The 21,698-nt window shown below is 46.9% G+C and overlaps 2 protein-coding genes across 2 annotated transcripts in view; one reads left to right on the top strand and one right to left on the bottom strand.

Moving 5' to 3' along the window:
- LOC142501531 (duodenase-1-like) overlaps window positions 1-5,371 on the top strand; it is a 43,054-nt gene extending 37,683 nt beyond the window's left edge. The window contains exon 4 of the mRNA XM_075611538.1: window positions 5,220-5,371. Coding sequence (XP_075467653.1) covers window positions 5,220-5,237 — 18 coding nt within the window. The 3' untranslated portion in view covers window positions 5,238-5,371. The remainder of the gene's footprint in view (window positions 1-5,219) is intronic.
- On the bottom strand, window positions 1,545-20,797 carry LOC142501529 (guanine nucleotide-binding protein subunit alpha-15-like). The gene is made up of 7 exons (XM_075611532.1): window positions 19,755-20,797; window positions 17,680-17,864; window positions 17,228-17,382; window positions 5,198-5,326; window positions 4,030-4,159; window positions 3,494-3,647; window positions 1,545-2,716 (listed from the first exon to the last, which is right to left on the bottom strand). Exons 1-7 carry the CDS (start codon window positions 19,885-19,887, stop codon window positions 2,493-2,495), a joined length of 1,110 nt encoding a protein of 369 aa, XP_075467647.1. The 5' UTR covers window positions 19,888-20,797; the 3' UTR covers window positions 1,545-2,492.
- Between the last annotated feature and the right edge of the window lie 901 nt (window positions 20,798-21,698).

The following is a 21,698-nucleotide window of genomic DNA, read 5'->3' as shown; positions in this document are numbered from 1 at the left end:
TCCCATCCTAATACACTGATATTAGGGATACATACCCCTCAACCCATCCTAATACACTGATATCAGGGATACATACCTCTCATCCCAGCCTAATACACTATCAGGGATACATACCTCTCATCCCATCCTAATACGATGAGGGATACATACCTCTCATCCCATCCTAATACACTGATATTAGGGATACATACCCCTCAACCCATCCTAATACACTGATATCAGGGATACATACCTCTCATCCCAGCCTAATACACTATCAGGGATACATACCTCTCATCCCATCCTAATACGATGAGGGATACATACCTCTCACCCCATCCTAATACACTGATATCAGGGATACATACCTCTCACCTCCTCCTAATAAACAGACATCAGGGACACATACCTCTCCTTGTCCAAACATACAGACATCAGCATCAGGTACACATACCTTTCACCTCCCCTGCTCACACACATTCTTATGACTGAGTTGTTATTATAAATGTTGCCCTTTATAATCTGATTGAAGTGCATATCATTATAACTGCTGCTGTTATCACCAATCAGTTAGGAAATCTCCCCACGCCACTTCTAACTGCTCTCATGTGCTTTGCGCGCGCGCGCGCGCACACACACACACACACACACACACTTTTGTCCCAACTTCCTCTCTGAGCTGGATCCGATATGCCTCCATATCACAAGGACTTCTATTTCTTAGAGAATTCGTCCTTGTCCTCTAAATCCGAGTACCGTGACACTTCGATCACTGCTTGCAGAGCACTGAATGTGTTAGACTAGGGTGGAATAGCCTTCCAGCAGAGGTGGTACAAGGTAATACCGTCAGGGAGCTTGGGAAAGAGACAAGGTCACCCTCAATATGAAATAATCCAAAGGAACTAATAGAGAATGAGGTTTTACAGCAGCGAGAAGAATGGGAAAGTAATTCTCATCTGCAGTCTATATTTGGGTGGTTGAGGGGTGCAGGGGAGTATCATAGGGTGTTTGGCCAGTCGGGAAGCAGGGTGAAGACTAGAGGTAGGTGCTCACCCCCTGCTTGTTGAATGTTCAGTTCATATCACCCCCACATGGGGGTATTAATAACCCAACTCCTAAGTGCCCACAGCCATGGCATTTAGACTGACACTGCCACTCTCACACCCCATCACTTACCGCAGGAAACTGTTCTGCTCAGATGTCCGACACATCAGAAGAGGCAGCAGGGCAGGCCCAGGGGAGGTGGGGTAGTGATAAATGGGGATTCGAGGGAACAAGGGCATCTTCCAGACAAGGGGCAGCTTGAGCTTCTCCTCTCCCCACTATCTAGCTGCACAGGTCAGTATGGTCAGGTACCTCTGTACTGGGGTCATGTAGGAGCAGGGTTAACATTCCCTCATGATGTTCGCGTCGTGGAATTATTGAATTGCTCTTCCCACATCCTTTTAGCAGCTGAGCATTTTTAACCTTAGTTATTATTATTGTTGTTAATATTATTATACTCAGAAAGGACCAAAAAAGGATGCAAGCTCCTCCCCTTTGCATGCAAATGAAGCATCCTGAAATTGTCCCATAAATAAAAATATATTAAATCATACAAAAGTTTGATGCTGTTACTCATACATAATACGTACATATAGCTTTTAGCTGTATACTGCGCTGTACAGGGATGTATAGGGATTGGCGTGTGTATGGAAAACACTCTGCTTTGTGTGTGGGGCTGATCCTGTACAGTTATATGGAGGCAGAAAATGTGTGTATGAAAGGGATATAGATCCTATTAAAGTTTATATGCGTGTAACAGCGGGATCTTTTTAAAGTTTATGGGCTCAGCTGATGTGTGCAAGAGGGCGATTAAACATCTAAAGACTGCTGATGTTTTTAGTCGATTGATTCCATTAAATTTGTGCGTGCAATAGGGCGATCCTTTTAAAGCATATATGGGTAACCAATGTGTGTAAGAGGGGGATCCCACTTAAGTCTATAGGGATAATTGATATGTGTAATAAGGCAGTACTATTAAAGTCTATTGGGGCATCTAATGCATACTAGAGGATGATCCTATTCAAGGGGCAATCCCTCCCTCCCTCCTACGACCAAAGTGAACTAATTCCAGTGACATGTTTAAGGGGTAATTCATGCCCCTTTTCTTCAAATCTGACACGTATTAGTATTTTTAATGTATTTTTTAAAGTTACATTTGAGGTGAGGTTAGATTTCCTCCGGCTGCTCCCTCTGTGTGATGTCACTGTGGGATCAGCAAGTGCTTGTGCAGCCAGAGTCCTCCCTTCCCTTGTCTTTATTGGCTCTCTGATAAGGACAGGGTACGGGTAATTAAACCACTTGATTCACAAACACCTTCCCATTCAGAGGCCCCTAAGACATTCCACTGGCCGACTATGTGGGATTACCCCTTTCAAGTCCATTAGGCAGCTGATGTGTGTAACAAGTTGTAATAACAGTGCAGGTGACACCCTGACAGTAAGGGTGTGCTGGGGGGTATGGGCGGTCCATCACACCAAGGAGAACTCCTTCAAGCTCTTCATGAGCACAGACTCCTTAACGTTGTTGAACACCTTGCGGATGCTCTGCGTGTCCGTGGCACAGGTGTAGTGGGGGTATAAAATTCTGTCCCGGGCCGTCTTCTCCGTGTCACCTTGCACTTCGGTAATAGTGAAGATCTCTGTGTAAGAACTCTTGATAAACTTCTTAGCGGCCTCAACATCACGGGGGGGACCTGCAACCAGAAGGGAGAGACTGGAGAGGTGACACAATGCCTCCACTGTCACTAAACCAGAGGGGCGATGTGACGCAGTGCCTCAACTGCCACTAAACCAGAGGGGAGAGGTGACGCGGTGCCACCACGGTCACTAAATCCAAGCAGAGAGGTGACAAGATGCCTCCACTGTCACTAAACCTGAGTTCAATAACCCCACCCTAAACTTCATGTTGAAAGCATAATTTTTCTAAAAAGATGCATCAATCGCCAACATATCCCTGTCTTTCGGTCGCTTTGGCCCTACATCAGACTGACCATTTAAAGGGGCAATTCTTCCTAGGACTAAAGTGAACCAATCCTAGTGACATTGTTAAGGGGTCCCATCTGGGTGATTGATACCTTTTTGTTACCCAAATATGAAACCTACAAGTATTATTTATTTATTTAAGTTTTAAAGTGAGACTTGGGAGGGCTGTGTTTGCCCCTGGCTGCTCCCATGTGTGCTTGTGCAGACAGAGTCCCGCCCCACCCCCCCATATCTTTATTGGCTCTCTGATAAGGACAGGGTGGGATAAGGGGAAAGAAAACATGTGCTTTACAAACACGTCCCATTCAGGGGCCACTAAGAAATTTAACTGGTCGACTAAGTGGGATTGCACATTTAACTCATTAAACATGTCACTAGGTCATGCCTACATGGGCTGCACCAGTGTTATCTCCGCTGTCGGGCAGACCTGTGACCCAATCCCCCACACACCTCTTTGGCTGCCCATGGGGATAAGGCTAGGAACTGACCTTCGAAGAGGGGGAAGTAGGTAGCCAGGTCGGAGATGCAGATCTTCTCAGCAAGCAGGTCAGTTTTGTTGAGAAAAAGGATGATGGGGGTTTCCCGGAACCAGGGTAGCACGAGGATGCTCCGGAACAGTGCCAGACTCTCCTGCATGCGGTTCTGTGAGACACACAAAGAGCAGGTGAGATCTGGCCTGACCTGCAGGGTGTGAGGAGAGGGCGCTGGCTGGTGGTCTGCATGGGCTGAGTGACCTGTTATCTGATTGGCTGAGAGAGGACTGGTGATGTAATGGGATTGGCCGAGAGATGACTAGTGCAAGATGTGATTGGCTGAGAGGACTGGAGCAGCGATGTAATGGAGAACAAAGGACCAGAGCTGCAATATAATTATATGGATATTAGACAGGAGACTTGTGCTCGTGATTTGATTAGCTGTGTGAGATGGGGGCCCTGGTTATGTTATGCAATTGGGATTATGATTGGCTGAGTGTCAATAGCTGTGTTTTATTTGACTGTGCCGTGATTGGCTAGGTGACACTTACATCCTTGCTGTTCTCCTCCAGTCGCTGGTCATATTCACTCAGAGACGCTAAGTAAATAAGAGCGGCCACGTTCTGGAAACAGTGAATCCACTTCCTGCGTTCTGACTTTTGCCCTCCCACATCCACGATCCTACAGACAGGGGGGAGAGTGAGAAACAGCGGCGGCCCCCCTCTCTCTCTAAATATTTATTCGCTCCATCGCCATCTCTCTCTCACGCATAGTGATCAAGTTACCAGCACAAAATGATAGATTTGATAAATTATTTATTGTTCCATCTGATGCAAGATAGTTACATTGGGACATCTCGTGTCAGATGCAACAATAAATACTGTACACTAACAAGTATATACTTTTGTCCTATGCTGGTAACTTGTCCACCATTCACGATCCAGTTGATTGCTGCAATCTCTTGCAGGTGGGTGGGGGGGGGGGGGGAGGGGGGCAGGGCTGCCACCTAATGCTGAAGACTAACCCGGAGAGAACATTTTAATATTTAGCTCTGGCCTTTGGTGGCGGCGTCTCCCGGCATCCTCCCGGCATCCTCCCGGCAATCTCCCCCGGGCAACTGCTGTCAATGTGGCTGCGCTGTGCCAAATGGCCAAGACAACAGGATGCCTTATGGCGCCGATGCGTCGTCATGGCAACGTGGCGCTGCGTGATGTCGTGACATCACGCAGCGCCACGTTGTCATGGCAACGGGTGCCACATGTCCGTTGTCATAGCAACGCGGCGTCAACCATATTGCTAGCATTTGCAGGGGGGACGCCAAGGACACCACCACCCAGAGGTTTACAAGGTAAACCCGTAGCTTGGAGATACGTGGTCAAACCTCGAGTGGTGGCAACCCTGGGTGGGGGGTGTAAACTTTAATTAGCAGGCCCTAATTAACTTTTGTATCTGTCTGCATTTGTTTCTACTGGTTTGGTATGTTATGCTGTTTGTAATTTATACCACTCTGTTCCCCCATTGTACCACGCTGAGGAAAATGTTGGCACCTTATAAATAAACAATATATATAGAATTCTCCCCCTATCTCTCGCTCTTCCTCCCCTCACTCCATTAACCTCTTCACCTCTGTATTGTCCCATTAACCTCTTCCATGCTCTATATAGGCAGGGTAGTATTGCATTCACCCTTTCTATGCTCCATTAACCCCTCTACTCTCACCTGAGGTTCATCTTCTCCACAGAGAAGCAGTACTCGTTGATTCCTGTGGTCGGTATTCGGATCCTCAGGATGTCCTCGTCCGTGGGCAGGTACCCGTCCTGAGAGATGCGCTCCAGATTGGACAGATAACTGCACCAGAGCGAAAAAGAGGATGGGAGGAGTCAGCGTGGGCATCGCTTGTGAGGGGGGGGGGGGGGGGGTCAGGACTGAAACCAAATTGGACAACACATACTGGATTCAGGAGACTCTCCTATATCTAACTGCATGTACACACTATGATACAGGGGACACTAGAATTTCGCTACACAGATACTGTGTGATACAGGAGGCTCTATCATCTAATTGTGCACAAGTCTGGGAAGACAACCCTGCTGTCATTTACATCCCTGCACTACCATCTTACCGGCTGGAACAGACTCCACACGGACATCCAACCACTTGGGAGGACGATTGGTGGAGCCTGGAGACTACTCCTTTCTATGCCATTTTTTAATGGCCGCTTGTGAGTTTGCAATCTCTTTTAATTACTATTGTTAATAAACAGTGTTATGCTATGATTCCCTTCTTTCCCCCCTTTTTTTTGAGGTAACATCAAGAAGTGCCCGTCATCCCTTATTTGGAGACTTGTTGCTTTAATGTAAGTGTGAGTACCCATATAACTCCACACGGTATACCATTGTGTTTTAACCACTCCTGATTGTGGTCCCTCTTTTTGTTTACATTGCATGTGTTCCGGAATACGAGTGAAACTACGCGCCGGAGGATCCCCCCCACACACCCCCCACACACACAAAAGATAACAGAATCCTTCTAAAAGCACTAAAAAAAAACACAAATACACAATACAGTATATGAAATTAATCAAAAAATGAATTTTAATATAACACATCTAATAAACAAACAATTTAAAAAAAAACATAAAAAAGAACACACCGAAAAAAACTCCAAAATAAAGTTCAAGGGAACTGGCTACAACAAGGTGTGGCTAGCGTGAAATTTGCCACTGCTCAAAAGAGTAAATAGAGAAAGCATGGGGAAAACAATATGCCCCTTGCAGACTCAACCGGCCAGTTAAAAACCCACATAACGCTACTGAGCAGAACAGATGCATTAACCCCTCGTGAATGTACAATATGTGGAGTAGTAAGTGAACCAAGATCAATAAAGTCTGGTAGCAATGAAACTAAATAAGCTTATCCACACACATAAAAAATGCTTGTGTAAGGGGGAGAAAAAGTGTTAACATGAAAAAAGATAATCAAAAATCATGTGCCCATACAAACTAACCACACTACCATAAAAAAAAAATATATATATTTTTAAGGCTATGCAGAAAAGTATAAAGGTGCAACAGCCAAAGAAAATATCACTGAAGAGATGTAATAAGAAGCATATGATACTCGGCTAGATGGAGATGTAAATAGTCCATAACAGGGTGGTATATATAGCGGATGAGTATGGCATCACTTGCAGTCCAATGGAAACAGGACTAATTAATCCCACAGTGCGTAAGACGTAGCCAGAGTCCCGAAATAATAATAAACAGGAGGTTTTTAGAGTGGTCGCCTCACTCTATGCGTTTCGCCCTGGAGAGGGGCTTCTTCCCGGAGTGATCAGTGTTGCAGTGAGCAGAGTCAACTTTTAAACACATGACAACGAATCGAAGATAGATCGCACCACGAATAGCACCAATCATATTCCTTAAAACCATCATATTACAGCCCTGACATCACCACAGCTGATTACAATAACCCTGGCTTAATTTATGCAGCATTGTAGTAGTAAATGAGACTGAGCCAAAGTTAAGCGTGGAGACTGTATCGTCCCGCTTCATAGATACACTGGGTATTACCGGAGGCTCTATCATCTCCTGTTACGGTAGCTTATGACAGGCTGTAATTTACACCAAAACTATATATAAATATTTATATACCTGGGTTTGAACTGGGACGAGACTTAGATATAACAAATTCTATTTATTCCTTAGGATAGGTGAACACAACAGATATGTACAAATAACAGGCAAAATATAGACACTTACGTAAAATGGAAATGATGAAGCAGTCACAGCTGGACTGGCAGTTCATACAGCACTCTTCATAGTCATCAAGACACCAAAAGCATGAAAAGACCTCTGGCAGGAAGACAGTGCATAGCGTTTCTCTCAGCAAACAAGATGGTATAGAACAGACTGAACACTTGAAGAACTTGCAGAACATGAACAACACAGGATAAGGGCTTGACCACAGATTATATACCTTTTGTGGCCCTATCCATAACCTTAAGTACAGGTGATTGGTTTTCAATTACCTCCAGCCACTCACTAACGTGGGAAAGCATTCTGACCCATGCCCCCCTGCTAGTTGGCACATGCGCAGTAGAACTCTGGGGTCTCATTTCTGAAGCCCCACATTTGCATCAGGAATGCCAGCCAGTCTATCCATTTGGACTTCTGGCAGGAAAACCTTTGTTGAAAGGTGTGAAGTGGGACACTTAAAGACTGCTCTGGCTTGAGCCTTCTCCGCCCTTAGGTAAACAGGGAGGGTGACAAGACCCTTTGAACAACACTTAAATCCTAGACATTAGGGCGCCTCTTGGGGCCATCTGCTATCTTGGTGGACAAAGGAATTTCCTCTAAGTCTTTGTCCATACCTTGGGACACAGTATCAAACATAAAACATAAACGTATTAAAATATCCGGTTCCATTGGGTCTAGCAGAACCAAACTTCCCAGTTCTAATGGCCGGAACTGGGGCACCATATGATCCAAAAAGCGACTTGCTACGACCTATGGAGCCGGAGTTACACAAATGCACATTAAATCATTTTTCATTTTAATACAAAAATCTCCGCTAAAAGAAATCTCAGCTTTTCACTAAATCCCCATTGAAAACAACGGGCTCCGCCGCCATGGGTTTCAATGGAGCAACTCCGCCGTTGTAGTCAATGGAGTTTCCTACCATAGACTTTCAATGGGGAACCGCCGCCATTGAAGTTTATGAGAAAATCCACAAATCTTTACAGTCGTCCATACTCCGTCTGGTTGGTCTGAGGGGGCTGGAAATGGGCATGCATTAAAGCCGGAACCCTGGCTACATGTCACCCAAATCCCATCCCTCTGGGCATTCCAGAACCGGAGATATGGACTTACACATTTCAACATTTTACACTTAGTCATTTTTTCACCATGCGGCTTTTCCCCCATTAGAATCAATGGGAAAAAGTCCAGAACTTTCAAGGGGGTCCATACTCCGTCGGGTTCGTCTAAGAGGGTCAAGGATGGTTCTGCAGTGATGCCGGAGCAGTGACTACAGACACCCCAAACCTTGATCCTCTGGTCCCTCCGGAATCGGAGATATGGATTCCTAAATTACAGCATTTCACACTTAGTCATTTTTCGGAGCTGTTTCTGCCGCCGCCATTGAAGCCTATGGCGCGACCCGCTCTTCTCGGTTCGACCCTTATCGGGGGTCCAGGATTCGGGGACCCGGTTGTGGTTGAGTGGGGGGAAGCCTAGGAACTAGGGGCAAAAAGAATTTTATTTCTAGGGCCCCAGAACTGTTTATTCTCACGCCAATTAACGTTGAACTTGACTCAAGTGATTTTAACTCTTTTAAAGGACATTGTATCCGCTTTGCGGTTTGCGGTCTGGACGGCAGCCAACTTGTTCTTCGAAAGTTACCTCGAGGAACCGCCATTGAAGTCGATGAGCCCATTGACTTTCAATGGGAAACCGCCGCTCTCCCTCTCGGACGCCACCTGCTGGTCTTTACAGGAAACAGGACTAAAACAACAAGATTCTCCATTAGAAGGCATGGAGCCCTAATGGCGGCCAATGGGGACCTGCAAAATGGTGCCTGAAAAGGCGGGAAAACTTTACAAAGAGCTATAATCATTAAAGGACTATTAACCCTTGTGCTCCCGGATGGATTCTAGTGTGTGTGTGATGCAGACACTGATTAACAATAAACCATGGGGGAACAGGGAATATACATTTTCAGGTTATGACAAGGGTTAAATCACACGTCTGGGCCTCAGCCCAGTTAACCCCTTGTCTCCCTGGTGAGGTTAGAGTGGCCAATTGGGGTGTAACCCCCTTAATCCCGGGCCAAATCCTCTCCATCGTCACATCTCCCAACATACATACACTGTGATACAGGACATACACATACATACATCTATATCAATAAATCCACTCGCCCGTGACAAGTTCATTTCAGCAGCTGGCGTGGCGCCCCAGTGGCAGACACCGGAAGTCAGAAAAGACGTCCGGGCCGGACCGCTGCGGCGCGTTCCACCCCGGCTGTCCTCCTGCGCGGCTTACATGGTGCCAATGCTCTTCTTCTGCTCCCACCGCCTGCCGTGTAAAGCCTCTGCTGCCCTGCTACGCCAACATGGTGCTCCTCGGTGAGAGGAAGAATAGAAGGACGGGGTGAGAGAGGGAGTGCACGCTCAGGTGTACAGTGCAATTTAGAAAAAATATACATTGTGTGTGAGGGGGGCGGGCGAGTCCCTTTCTTGTCTGGCGAGTAGCATTTTTGAAGTGAAACGTCTTTGCTGGCACTTGCCTAAATTCTCATAGGACTAAAACTCCTTCATGGAGACGAAAATGCGTCACCATCAGGCGTGCGCACAATCACGCACACGGCCCCGCTGGCTCAAAAGTCTCACAGCACTAAAAGTCCTTGGTGGAGACGAAAAAGCGAGCAGGTGCGTGCACGGGCGCACGCGCATCCGCAGCTTGAAAATTCACACAGCAATCAAAGTCGTTCATGCAGACGAAATGCGATCAGGCAAGCAAACAGTACTTTTATAGGCAAACCTGCCACAATACCAGTACTTTTATAGGCAAACCCGCCACGGTACCAGTACTTTTATACCCAAACCTGCCACAGTACCAGTACTTTTATAGGCAAACCTGCCACAGTACCAGTACTTTATAGGCAAACCTGCCACAGTACCAGTACTTTTATAGGCAAACCTGCCACAGTACCAGTACTTTTATAGGCAAACCTGCCACAGTACCAGTACTTTTATAGGCAAACCTGCCACAGTACCAGTACTTTTATAGGCAAACCTGCCACAGTACCCAGTACTTTTATAGGCAAACCTGCCACAGTACCAGTACTTTTATAGGCAAACCTGCCACAGTACCAGTACTTTTATAGGCAAACCTGCCACAGTACCAGTACTTTTATAGGCAAACCTGCCACAGCACCAGTACTTTTATAGCCAAACCTGCAACAGTACCAGTACTTTTATATCCAAGCCTGCCACAGTACCAGTACTTTTAGATCCAAACCTGCCACAGTACCAGTACTTTTATATCCAAACCTGCCACAGTACCAGTACTTTTATAAGCAAACCTGCCACAGTACCAGTACTTTATAAGCAAACCTGCCACAGTACCAGTACTTTTATAAGCAAACCTGCCTCTTGTCCTCTTCTCCCTCTACCACTTGCCCTCTTGGCCCCATTCCCTCCCATCTCCTCAAGCCTCTTGCTCCCACTCTAATCCCCACACTTACCCATATTTTAAATGCCTCCCTCTACTCTGCTACCTTTCCAGCCTCCTTCAAGCACGCAACAGATATACCCTTACTCAAAAACAACAAACTTAACCCTACCAGTCTCTCTAATTATCTGTGTCTAACTCCTGCCTTTTTCCTCTAATCTCCTTGAACACCTTGTGATCGAGGTTATTCCATTATCTGACCACCTATTCTCTCCTAGACCCTCTGCAATCTGGCTTCTGCACTGCTCACTCCACTGAAACAGCCCTCACCAAAATAACCAATGACCTCCATGCTGTAAAAGAGAAAAGGTCATTACACTTTGCTCCTATTACTCGACCTATCTGCAGCCTTTGATACTGTGAACCACCCTCTTCTCATTCACATTCTCCATACACTTGGAATCCCTAACAGAGCTCTATCCTGGATTTCCTCTTACCTCCTATCGTACTTTTAGTGTCTCGTTTGCCAATACCTCCTATGTCGATCTCTGTGGGGGTACCCCTGGGCTCTGTCTTGAGACCTCTTCTCTTTACTCTTTACAAACTCTCTCCAAGTGAGCTTATCACATCTCTAGTGTTCAAATATCACCTCTATTCTGATGGCACACAAATTTACCTTTCAAACCGTGACCTTACACCTGGTGTACAGATCAAAGTCTCTGAATATCTCTCTGCTATATCATACTGGATGGCTGTGAGAGGGTGGATTCCCTAGCTGATAGTTATGCATGGGAGACCTATGATTAAAGGTTGAGGACAGCACTGATTAGGTTAAATCTCAGTCTGAAAACATGCTGACTTGATTAGCTTGCTCACCTGGCTCATTAGGCCGGGGTCCTGCTGCTTCTGACGGCGCGCGCGGCCGCGACACTCACCGGACATGAGTTCCTCCAGAGCCGGCTCCAGTCCCCCCTCCCTGCAAGGCTCGCTGCGCACTGCAACGCGTCAGCCAGCAGGGGATACACGAGGATCGTGATCCCAAGCGGCGACGCGTCATGTGGTGCGGCAGGGAGCCAATGAGGGGGCAAGGGGGAGGAGGGAAGCTGTCTAGAGCTCCGGTGCCCGTTTCAGGCTGCGAGTGCTGGGGAGGTTGCGGCCAGCAGCAGATGGATAGACAAACCAACGTGTCGTTGTATTGTCCCTGGAACATATAGTGTCAGAAATGGGATACTAGGCAACCCCTACACCTGAAGGGCCGCACACAAAGAAAAAATGGAACCATTTTTAAAACAGTTTCTGTACGAACAGGCCATGCAAAACAGAGGCCAGGCCAGGCAAACCGGACTAATACTGCAGCGTTTACAGCAGCAAGCCCAGCTCCAAACCCAGAAGCAGGCAGCACAAGATGAAAGGTTGACCAATATACTGTCCTGGTCTGCCAGATCAGAACTTCTGGATAACCCACCGGTTTTCCTGGGAAAAATTAAGCCGGCAGAGGACCCCGAAGCGTTTCTGTTAACCCTTGAAAGGGTCGCTGAGGCCCAGAGCTGGTCCGCAGATAGCTGGGCAACATCTTTGGCTCTGCTCCTCATAGGAGAAGCCCAGGCCGCATATCAAGGCCTACCTACAGATCAGGCTATGCACTATAAGAAGGTAAAATAAGCAATTCTAGATCGCTTAGACCTGACCCCACCTCTAAGGTGAGACCCCGGGTCATAGCTCAGCGCTTATTAGACTTATGTACTCGTGGATACAGTCGAAGCAGTGCACCAAGGAGGCTATTTTCAAACAAATCGCTCTGGAGCTATTAGTACAGGTGATAGCCCCTCTCGCATGCTCCTGGGTAAAACGCCATACTGCCAAAACCCTAACTCGGGCTGTTCAGCTTGTGAAAAAATTCCTTGGGGCCAAGCCCAGGAGAGAGTCCTGGGCCATACGGCACAGACTCCACCAGCTCTGGCTGATGACCAAAGAAGGAGGCCAGACCAGCTTGTAAACTACAACCCATCCACTCGTGACCACCAAGCCCCACAAAGCCCCACAAAGGGATCAGCCGTTTCAGCAACAGAGAGGTCCTGACGTTGGTCCCCGCCGAGACCCTCGTCTACTTCCAGATGTCGACTCATCACCAAAAGAGGGGAACTTCAGAGGACGTCGCACGCAGGACCCACCCTACTCCTGGTCTCCAATCTCCTGTCCAGCTGAGAGGTTTACACGTCAACCCCCTGTGAGAGAGCCCTCTCCATGTTCTACCTGCGGGGAACAGAGCCACGGTCATATGGAGTGCCCACAGATGGATTGTTCCTTTAGCAGGACCGTCACCTCAGCCTTCCCCAGAGAAAGCTACAAGCCTCGGCTACTTCCAGTCCTGATTGGGGGTAAATCCGTCCAGGCCCTTGTGGATTCGGGCTCTGGGGCAAACCCTTGTGTTCTAGGAACTTATACCGCCTAAAGTGCTTTCCTATGGCTCCCCGTAGAGCATAGAATGTATACATGGTAATATAAAATGGTACCCTACTCCCAACATCCTGCTACAGGTAAAGGATCGGGCGGCCAGGCTAGACGTAGGAGTCGCTACTTGGATTCCTTCGCCAGTCTTGCTGGGCCGAGACTGGCCCTAATTCTCCAGTTTACTGGCTCCTCGCAGTGGGAGCTTCCTTCTCCGATACTGGAGACGCCAGAGAAACTCTTCCCCTTCTCTGCTAAGATATTCCCCAGTAGACTCCAGGTTCCGAAATCTCAGAAGCAAAGACGCTGTGATAAACAGGACTGGTTAAAAAAAATCTAGGACTTAAGTGACCAATACTAATATGTATAAGTCACAAGTAATGACTGGGATTTTCACCAGAGGCAGAGGGAAGACCCGGTCCTTGCCAGACAGTAGGAGAAGGTGGTAAAAATCGATGACAATGTATTGAATCCACAAGGTGTAATGATGTTCCCTCATTTTGAATTCTTGAATGATATTATGTATAGGGTGAACAAACATACACAAACAGCGAGGTCACCAGACAAATCTTGGTCCCTAAGGTGTTAGTTAAAGCTGTCTTCACCCTAGCCCATACTATCCCATGGGGTGGACACCTCGTTAGAGCCAAAACCATGGACTGTATTTCATCCCGGTTCTATTAGCCAGGGATGCTTATTGATATTGCCAAATTACATGCGGCATGTCCTGAATGCCAGCTACTCAGCCAGAAGGGACAAAAAATGACCCCCTTGGTTCCTCTATCCTTGGTCTCAATCCCCTTTAAGAGGATTGGGATAGACCTGGTAGAACCTGTAGAACCCTCTGCAAAGGGGCACAGGTTTATTCCGGCGATAGTCAACTATGCAACAAGGTACCCTGAGGCATTCCCCCTGTCTTAAAGTTACTAGAAGTCAAGTCAGTTCGGACATCGGTCTACCATCCACAGACTGACGGATTGGTGGAAAGGTTTAACCGGACTCTAAAGAGTATGTTAAGGAAGTTTGCAGATTTAGAAAAGAGAGCTTGGGATGAACTTCTCCCCTTTCTGCTGTTTGCAGTGTGGAAAGCTTCTTGGGCCTCCACTGGTTTCTCCTTATTTGAGCTCCTATATAGCTGCCAACCCAGAGGTATCCTAGACCTCCTAAAGGATTCCTAGGAGGCACAGAAGTCCCCTTCCAAGAATACTCTTCAATATGTGTTGGACTTTAGGAACCACCTAGACATGGTTGGCCATTTTGCAAGGGAGAATCTTAGATCAGCTCAAGACAGTCTGGAGAGACATTATAACCACAATGCTTGCATGAGGGTGTTTCAACCTGGAGACCAGGTGATGTTGTTCTTACCTAGCTGTGTGTAACGGGTGCCCGCCACAAACTGTACTGAACCGCGAGGCCGAGGTGGGGATACAGAAACACCGACCTAAGGCCGCAAGATTGCTTCCGGAATGCAGACTCATGGGTAGTCGGGTCAGGGTTGGAGAGGGAAGGATGGTCGTATTACTTGCCGTGGTCGTTGGTCGGAGGAGGTATGGATCGTTGGGGTCACTAGCCGTGGTCGAGAGTTGGAGATAGACAGGATCGTTGAGGGGTAAGCCGAGGTTTCCATAGAACTGCAAGATAAAGGATAGCGCAGCAGGCAAGACAAGGCAAGGCAGGGCAAGACAAGGCAGGACAAGGCAGGACAAGACAAGGCAGGACAAGACAAGGCAAGGCAGGACAAGACAAGGCAGGACAAGACAAGGCAAGGCAGGACAAGACAAGGCAGGGCAAGGCAGGACAAGACAAGGCAGGACAAGACAAGGCAGGACAAGGCAGGACAAGACAAGGCAAGGCAGGACAAGGCAGGACAAGGCAAGGCAAAGTGCTTGCGACTAGCACAAAGTCACAAGGAATCCGTCTATGCTCAGCCAAATTGCAGCAGGAATAGCCGAGCACATAAAGGGAGAGCAGTCAATAGCCGAGGAGTACAGCATGAGCTCAGTACAGCAAATGTGACATTTCTGTGGGGGTTTTTATGGGTGGGGTTCCTGCTGCTAAGCAGACTATTACAGAGAAAGGGCACTTAGAGAAAAATAGGATGTGTGAAATCAATGTAGATGGGGTATCTGTAGGAGCAATGCTTGATACTGGCAGTACAGTTACGTTGGTCTCTGCACATCTTGTTAAGTCCAAATTACTGCCAGGAGTCTCGTTACAGGTAACCTGTATCCATGGAGATAATCGTAATTACCCAGCCGCACAAGTGTATATAGAAAACACCCTCTGCCCAGTACATCATCAGGTCGGGGCAGTGCCTAACCTATTTTATGAAGTACTATTGGGTCAGAGTTACCCGTGGTTTTGGGAACTGTGGGAAGAGAATCTTTCCCTGTGTCTAGGATATACCCTTCGTGTCTGAAGTCCCCGATCCTGTAGATCCTTGGTCTCTTTTAGTGGATATGGCTTGTGAAGAAGACCCTGCGGTTGAGGACCCTCCAGAACCAGAGCTTGATTTTCTGGACTTAAAGGCTGCTCCCGCCCGAGTGTGCTTCTGCCCAGCTAGATGATTTGACGCCAGTAAACGCCAAGGCCACAGTAGTGAGTATAAATGGGGTACCAGTTAATCCTGACGCTACGCCATCTCCACCTTATTTTATATACGACAATGATTTGATGAAAGAAAAGACCCCAATAGGTTAGAACTACTTCTGGTGGCAAAACCCTTTAGACGACCGGTTTTAGAACTGGCCCATAGTCACATCCTAGGGGAACACTTATGAGTAAAGAAAACCACAGATAGAATAAAGGCAAAGAGGAGCAGGGCATGATGAAGGAGGGCGAGAGACAGCAGGGAGAGGAAACAAAGACCCACGAAACAACAAGATACTTCCCATACTGCGTCATTAGGGGTAACTACATCTGACCCCGACTCCTCAGCTATTGAAACTCGACATGCCTCTAGATTCAACAGAGAGCAACCTTTTTTAGAGAAAGGCACGAAACAAAAAAATCGAGGACGACGACGCAGGGGGAATCAAGGCAGCTAAGGGATCGAGAAAAATTAGGCTACAAGTGCCTCTTATCTCTAGTATTTGACCTGGCAGTACATGCATTGGCATTATTAGCTGAGTACACAACTCTAGCTTTACTGTCAGCTGCATACATCTATCACTAGATATCACTCAGGCCCCACATGGTCTCTGTAGCAGTCCGTCATCACATATAATTAGAGGATTCGTGCAGGGTGTCCATGCATTTTTAACCCTTTCCTCACTTGTTTTTATTTTATGTGAATTTAATACATTTGTTGCGATACTTTAGTAAACCTGTGTGCTCCTTAGGGACTCTTTCCTTTAGTTTTCACATATTTCTGTTTCCCCGGAGCACCGCCGGCAATTATTACTCTATATTTATATGCCGGTTTAATTGGGGCACCTTTATTATTTTTCAGTGTGCATGTGGTATCTAGCCCTTCTTTTTTGCAAATATAAAACTATATAGCCAAAATATGGTACTGGAGTCACCATTTATGTGAAGGAGGCTGAAAAGAGACAACAAACTATATGTATAAAAAGTGTAACAAAAATGTGTTAATACATAAAATAATCACACTAACAAGCAATGTGTCTAGGGGTTAATACGTTTTTAAACGTTCTTTAAAAAAAAAAAAAGAAAAAGAACGCTGTGACGTTTGAAACGCGTTGGATGGGTCTTTTGTCACATTAAAGTGCCCTTTTATTCTATTTTTGATTCTGGGTCCTTCCTGCTCCGTTTTTGCTTGTGTGCTTTGTTTCTCCATTTATTCCTGTTTACTACAACATTGGAAGCTGCACAGCCTGCCTACCACTCCTAGGAATTGTGAGTATTGCTTATTGTTCAGGGGAACCTGCCAATGAGACTGATTGTGGGTGGGCTTGTACCATCTACCACCTGTCTTCAGGAGGATAGTACCCATACTAGTGGTTATTATGTACTAATACCATGACTCATTTTTTATACCTTGGATTAGTGGTTTTGGCTTATAATATTCTTTTATTCCTGGCATTGGAGCGCTTTAGCCTATTTTCTCTACCACTCTATATATAACACCATGTGATACAGGAGCCACCTCCCTCTTGCCCACTTACTACTTGGCTGAGTCCAGGAGCTGGAATTCCCTCCTTCTCTCGTAACACCTGCGGATTCCAGGGTCGCCCCACAGTTTTTTGATGGCATCCACCTGCTGCTTCTCCATCAGGTGAGCTTTATACATGTCCACTTCACTTATCAGCTTCCCATTCCACTGAGGGAAAGAGAGGAGGGTCAACATTATGCACCAGGAAACAGGGTGACACTGGCAGAAGGGCCCCATGGCATCTGTCCCTCCCACTGCAGGATGACATAGTAACATAATGGACTATGGAGTGTGTCCCTCCCACCTCAGTGACACTAGCAGAGGGTACTTATATACTTTGTCCCTCCCACCACCAGGTAACACTGAGACACAGACAAAAAGGACCTGTGTCCCAGTGAATCTGTCCCTTCCACCTCAAAGTGACACAATGACAAAAGCCATCTGTGATATTTCCCCCTGTGGTACCTTGTTCTCCTCCCAGTCGTAGGGGACTCGCAGAGTCTCCATGGCTCTGATCAGGGACTGCATACAGGTGACAATGTTCTGATGGACAAGGAGGGCGTACTTCCTCCGGTCCACCTCCGAAAAGCCCGCCCCGTGGATAATGCGCATCTGCTTGATAAAGGTGCTCTTCCCGCTCTCTCCTGTCCCTATGAGCAGATAAGGAGGGGAAGGGTCAATGCTAGCTTTAACCCAGGGGTGGGCAACTCCAGTCCTCAAGGGCCAACAACAAGCCAGGTTTTCAGGATATCCCTGAAGCAACGCAGGTGGCTCAATCAGTGCCTCAGTCAAGACTGGAGTTGCCCATCCCTGCTTTAACCCCTTCTTGGTCCTTCTGGCAGCAAAGGGGTTAAGAGATTTGGGTGATGCCTTCCTTAAACCCACTGGATAGACGTGTTTTTAATCATTGGGGTGGACTGGGTGGAAGAGGGAAGGGAGGGTTACAGTCGGTTTTACAGCCGATGGGACGGGTAATACTAGAGAACTCTATGCTTCTCTGTCCTGGATATTTTTATTTGTACAATAAAATGGGGACAGTGAGGGCTTTTTATGCCCTGGTTTGCCCCCGGGAAAACTGATTGAAAGATTCCTAAATATAATGTGAGAGTTAGATTGCAATTATTAGCAGAGCCGCATCAAGAAACACGTCTTTGTTTCTTAAATAAAAGTCTAATCGACTACCTACAGAGATTTAATCTCCCTTAAAGTGACCGGTTGACTTATTTTGCATTGTGTGAAAATGAATTTAATTTGCTGTCCTCTGGGAACAAGGCATTTAGGACCAGCTACTTCCGTTTATCTGTCTGACTAATGACAGCCTCATATTTACTTAACACGGCAAAAAGATCACTTCCTCTTATTGTCTGAAGACTGACAAACACACTGATTGCATTAAATAAACACGGTAACAGCCCTCCAGAGATTTGTAGTTGAAAAACTAGTTAAAAATACGAATACCTGTCTTGATGTGTACATTTTTATTTATTTTTTCAAGTCAGCTGCGTTTAACAGATTACACGTCACTGTCATTTTTTTTCACTAGCAGGGACTGGCAATTTAACTAACAGTTTGTGGAGGATAGAATCCTAAACTAAACGGTGATAATGAGATTTGCCTGCAAATAATAATGTTATCAGATTAATGCAGAGCACCAACAGGGAGAGCGGGGAAGGGAGGGCACTCAATGCGTAACATCTTAATAACAAACATTTCCACTGGAACGCCTTTAGAGCCATGTTTATGCATAAACAAAGTCTGTAGGGAGGCGTGGTCTAACCGTATCACTGTCTTTGAAGTTACTTTAAATATTAGCGTCAGCTCCTTGTAATCTTTTGCTGGTCACTTAACCTCCCTGAGCTTCAGGTGTCAAAATTAGATTGTAAGCTCTGTAGGTCAGGGACTTACCCAGTGGCCACTCCAATCACACTCCTCCAATCAGCTTTCCTCAAACTCCGCCGTCAGCTCCTCTCACACTCCCCCGTTAGCTTACCGCACACTTACCGATAAGAAGCTTTACTCATACTCACAAATCAGCTCTCCTCACACTCACTTTCCTCATCAGCTCCCTGCAAACATCTCCATCAGCTCCCCTCACACTCACTTTCCACTATCAGCGCTCCTCACACTCACTCCAATATCAGCCCCACTCATACTCACTTTTCTCACACTCCATTAGCTTCCCTCACACTCACTTTCCTCATCAGCTCCCTTCACACTCGCTCAACTATCAACTCTGCTCACTCACATTTCTCACACTCCCGTCAGCTCCCCTCACACTCACTCTCCATCAGTTCCCCCCACACTCATTCTCCCCTATCAGCTACCCTAACACTCACTTTCCACTATCAGCTCCCCTCACACTCACTCTATGAGCTCACCCTCACTTTCCACTATCAGTTCTCCTCACTCTCACCTACCCTTACACTCACTAACCACTGTCAGCTCCCCTCACACTTACTCTCTACTGTCAGCTCCCTTCACACCCACCCTCAGCTCCCCTCCACACAAACGCACTCAGTAGTAGCTACCCTCACACTCACCCAGCAACAGGATCTTCAGCTCACTGCGGTTCCTTTTCTTCTGGTCCCGCAGGATCCTCTCAATCTCCCTGTTGATGGCCAGAGCAGCTTTCTCATCCTCAGACAGGTAGCAGGTACAGCAGCACCACGGCATCTCAGGAGCTAACCAGCTGCGTCCCTAAGCAAGGACCCGAGACACACGAAAACCAAGATCTCCAGCTCACCGCAGTCCTGAGCCCATGACCTGTGTGCTGGTAACTTGGGGGGGAGATACCAAGTCTGCCCTGTCGTCACTCAGAAACGTTCCTGAGGTCTGTGCAAGAAATCTACTCTGTTAGCCCCACGTGAAAGATGGGGATGGGAGGGTTAAAGAAAAAAAGGCCACCTCCGTGTTCCTGTAAAGGGATCCCAAAATATTCCAGATTATCCGCGTTACCAGGCTGCCTATATCCGTCTCCGCCCGTGGGCTGAAAACCCCAAATATTTAAGGTCCTTCCTCTGGGATTTTTTGGGAGGTGGCATCAGAATCAAGACCAGAGAGGGGGCAGCAGGCTCAGGGGTAGGGTGGGGGGGATACGACGAAATCCTTCTTTACTAAAAGAGTGGATGCATTTTACAGCATCCCAGCACAGACGCCAGAGAAAAATACAGCCAAAAACAAAAATATATCTTTGGGGGAACTCTAAACAGGGAGAAAGAAAAAGAGGGGGTCAAATGTTTTTTGCTTAAGTTGTCCTATAAAAGCACCAGTTGTGGTGTGAACATCCCAATTATTTTCTGTGTCCTTTAATAGCTCCTCTTCCCATCCTGCGCCAAGCAACGTGTCTCCATCCAGCTGAGGCCCCCCAAGAGATAGCTGCACAGTGGGTGTTAGGGCTGCGGCCCACACTTAAGCAGAGCCCGAATGTCCCGGAGCTGATGGGGGGGGGGGGGAAAGGGTTTTTTGAGCTGACAACCTCACCGCTGCCGCACCTTTTTTCAGTGCCCCTCTCTTGCAAGCTGGGAGAACAGGTTATGAGTTGTTCGGAGCTGACACCCTCCCTACCTGCCGGTGAAATCTAGACCATAAAAAAAAAAAAAAAAAAAGAGGAAGAAGGGGAGGGAGAATTTCTCAAAAGTTATTCTTACAACACCACTGTAACAAAGGTCGGTAGCGTCCCGTAGGTTCTCATAAGTACCACTCCTGGTGACACGTACTTTTGTTTGTCCCCGTAGCTGGACCGTGTTCATTTCAGTTCTGGGGACCCCCTGCTCCCCGAGATACCTCCTGTTGGGGCCAACATAATGGTGGCTTAAACATCCCACGAGGAGGCCGAGACGTCATCCCTTGTGGCTTCCTACTGGCCCCCGTGACACGGGACATTTAAAAACTGAGCAGAGATACTGGCACCCCCTACAGAGGTATCTCAGGAAGCAGGGGGTCCATGGAGCTTAAATCAATGCAGTTCAGCTCAGGAGACCCCCTGCTTCAATCCTACTGTAACAAAAATCACGTCATGCTGCTTTAACTCCTTCGCTAGCAGACGCCTGTGACAGAGGTTTAAGCCTCATCTAACAAAAAGGGGCAGATACCCTAAACATGGATAGATTGTAAGCTTGTAGGGGCAGGGGCTCCTCCAATGTTTACTTCCATGTATTATGCACTTATCCCTATTTGTGTCATTCTCTCTGTATTATGTCCCGTAAAGTGCTGCTTACATGCCTGGCGCTATATCAGTAAAAATAATATACAACATACAGGAATATCTTTTGGGACTAGGACCACAAGGTTTAATTTTTTTCAGGTTTTCATTAAAAACAAATTAAAAAAACACTGCCAAAGCGCTTAAAATAATTTACGTTTGTTGCTAACTTTTGGTCTTCATAACCCAGTTTAAGCCACAAAAGCACCGGTTCACCCTTTGTTTTGTGCACTGATTTTGACTTCGTAGATCTCTTCTTGCTTTATCCAAAGCCGATTTGACT

This window comes from Ascaphus truei, chromosome 8 (assembly GCF_040206685.1).
Source record: "Ascaphus truei isolate aAscTru1 chromosome 8, aAscTru1.hap1, whole genome shotgun sequence".
Lineage (NCBI taxonomy): Eukaryota > Metazoa > Chordata > Amphibia > Anura > Ascaphidae > Ascaphus > Ascaphus truei.
This window is presented reverse-complemented; position numbering and strand designations above follow the sequence as displayed.